The sequence below is a fragment of the Arvicola amphibius genome, chromosome 4 (assembly GCF_903992535.2).
Source record: "Arvicola amphibius chromosome 4, mArvAmp1.2, whole genome shotgun sequence".
NCBI lineage: Eukaryota > Metazoa > Chordata > Mammalia > Rodentia > Cricetidae > Arvicola > Arvicola amphibius.
This window is the reverse complement of record NC_052050.1, coordinates 21,889,986-21,892,124: the sequence shown is the minus strand read 5'-3', so window position 1 is coordinate 21,892,124 and position 2,139 is coordinate 21,889,986. Positions and strand designations below refer to the sequence as shown.

Sequence of the window (2,139 nt, the reverse complement as noted above, 5' to 3'; positions counted from 1 at the left end):
ACTGCTTGAATCTGAGTTAATATATTTGCATCCTCAAATATATTTCTGGCTGGTGAAAATATTCAGTATCCTTTGTTCTAGCCGTTTTGAAATATAAACTATTTACCATCTGTGGCAACTCTCCTATGCAATTGAACACTGTAACTATTTCATTTTTCAAGTTCTGTTTATTTATTTATTCTATCTATATGTGTTTTGCTTACATGTTTGTTAGTGTACTATGCGCATGCCTGGTGCCTGTGGAGGCTACAAGAGAGTGCTGGATCATCCATTATGAGCTGTCATGTGGATTCTGGGACTCAAACCCAGGGCCTCTGGAAGAGAAGCCAGACCTCTTAAACACTGAGTCATCTCTCCGACACCAGAACAATCATTTTTATCTAACTATTTTACATCATGTGAACCAGGTATTCTTCACTTGTGTCTCCCTATTCTTCCCAGAATCTCAGAGCCACTTTTCTACTCTCAGCATATGAGATCTTTTCTTTTTTAAGATTCCACATTTGAGTGACATCATGCGTGTTTTCTTTCTATATCTGGCTGATTTCACTTAACATCTTCCAGTTCTAACCATGGTGTCACAAATTATAAGACTCCACCTGTTTTATGAGTAAGCAGCATTCCATTGTGTATAAGGCATTTTATTTGCCACTCATCAGTTGATTGACACAGGCTAATTCTGCTCCTCAGCCAATGTGAACAATGCTGCAATAAATGTGAGACCACGCATACCTCTCGCATACTAGCAAGACGAGTTTTCTTCCTGTCCATAGTAACCCAAGCATCTTTCCACCTTGGAAGGAATAATACTAGAAAACTAAACTATTAATTCTCTTAAAATAAATGAAAGAAGATACATATATGTCTAATAGAAGACAGTATTTATTGAAGAATAGTCAACACAGAATGGTGAAGTTCAAGGAAGTTGGAGACTTGAGGGATATGTTTAGCAGCACCATGCATCTGAGACGTGCATGTAGAGGGAAGATCCTTGGGAAATATAGGCAGTGCCTAACGTAGGATTCTCTTCTGCCAGTTTCTTACTGTTGTCAGGACAACAAATGTAGGAATTATTTAATACATGGATGAAAAGTTCAGCTCACTGTCATTATGACTGCTGGGGGACTGGTATTCAGATAAGAACTTCAACAAGAGGGGCGGCAGCATGTTGTACTACAGCAGGTGGTCTGGCAGCAGACTGGGCGGCAGCAGCTGGACACTCCACAGCTGGGACGGCAGGTGGTCTGGCAGCAGACTGGGCGGCTGCAGCTGGACACTCCACAACTGGGGCGGCAGGTGGTCTGGCAGCAGACTGGGCGGCAGCAGCTGGACACGCCACAGCTGGGGCGGCAGGTGGTCTGGCAGCAGACTGGGCGGCAGCAGCTGGACACTCCACAGCTGGGACGGCAGGTGGTCTGGCAGCAGACAGGACGGCTGCAGCTGGACACTCCACAGCTGGGACGGCAGGTGGTCTGGCAGCAGACTGGGCGGCTGCAGCTGGACACTCCACAACTGGGACGGCAGGTGGTCTGGCAGCAGACTGGGCGGCTGCAGCTGGACACTCCACAACTGGGACGGCAGGTGGTCTGGCAGCAGACTGGGCGGCTGCAGCTGGACACTCCACAGCTGGGACGGCAGGTGGTCTGGCAGCAGACTGGGCGGCAGCAAGTGGTCTGGCAACAGGTGGTCTGGCAGCAGCTGGGCTGGCAGGAGCTCTCCTGGCAGGGACTTTGGTCACAGCCCTGCTCAGAGCAGACAGAGCCACAACAGGAGTTGACCATGGTATGAGAAGGGGAGGTTCTGAGAGGTTTTGAAGAGAGAGAGTTTCTCAAGTATGTGAGCCTCCTTATTCCTTGTCCTCTTTTATACCCTGATGCTGTTACCAGGTTAAGGGTCATTTCCTTGTTATTGTTTCTCTTAATACATAAACAGTCACTAAATTAGTTAATTGTGGAAGACTCTATGTAAAAGTTAAATGGAATGCATTCTTTTCTTTCTCAGGGTCTCAGGGTTTATCAAATCAGTCTTTCCTCCTGAGTCACTTCTGTTTCCTTATGTGTATCATCAAATTTTAGAAATTCCTAGTCTGATTCAATTGATTGATAGTCATGAGATGACATAGCATACAACAATCCAAGT

At 46.1% G+C, this 2,139-nt stretch overlaps 1 protein-coding gene across 3 annotated transcripts; it reads right to left on the bottom strand.

The window, feature by feature from the left end:
• Positions 1-1,145: 1,145 nt before the first annotated feature.
• LOC119811761 (keratin-associated protein 4-1-like) lies at positions 1,146-1,781 on the bottom strand. 3 transcript variants are annotated; one of them, XM_038325761.1, is made up of 2 exons: positions 1,577-1,781; positions 1,146-1,369 (listed from the first exon to the last, which is right to left on the bottom strand). In XM_038325761.1, exons 1-2 carry the CDS (start codon positions 1,779-1,781, stop codon positions 1,146-1,148), a joined length of 429 nt encoding a protein of 142 aa, XP_038181689.1. The 3 variants fall into 3 exon arrangements, with proteins under 3 accessions (XP_038181689.1, XP_038181688.1, XP_038181687.1); XM_038325760.1 differs by having other exon boundaries at positions 1,146-1,540; positions 1,682-1,781; XM_038325759.1 differs by having other exon boundaries at positions 1,146-1,781.
• Between the last annotated feature and the right edge of the window lie 358 nt (positions 1,782-2,139).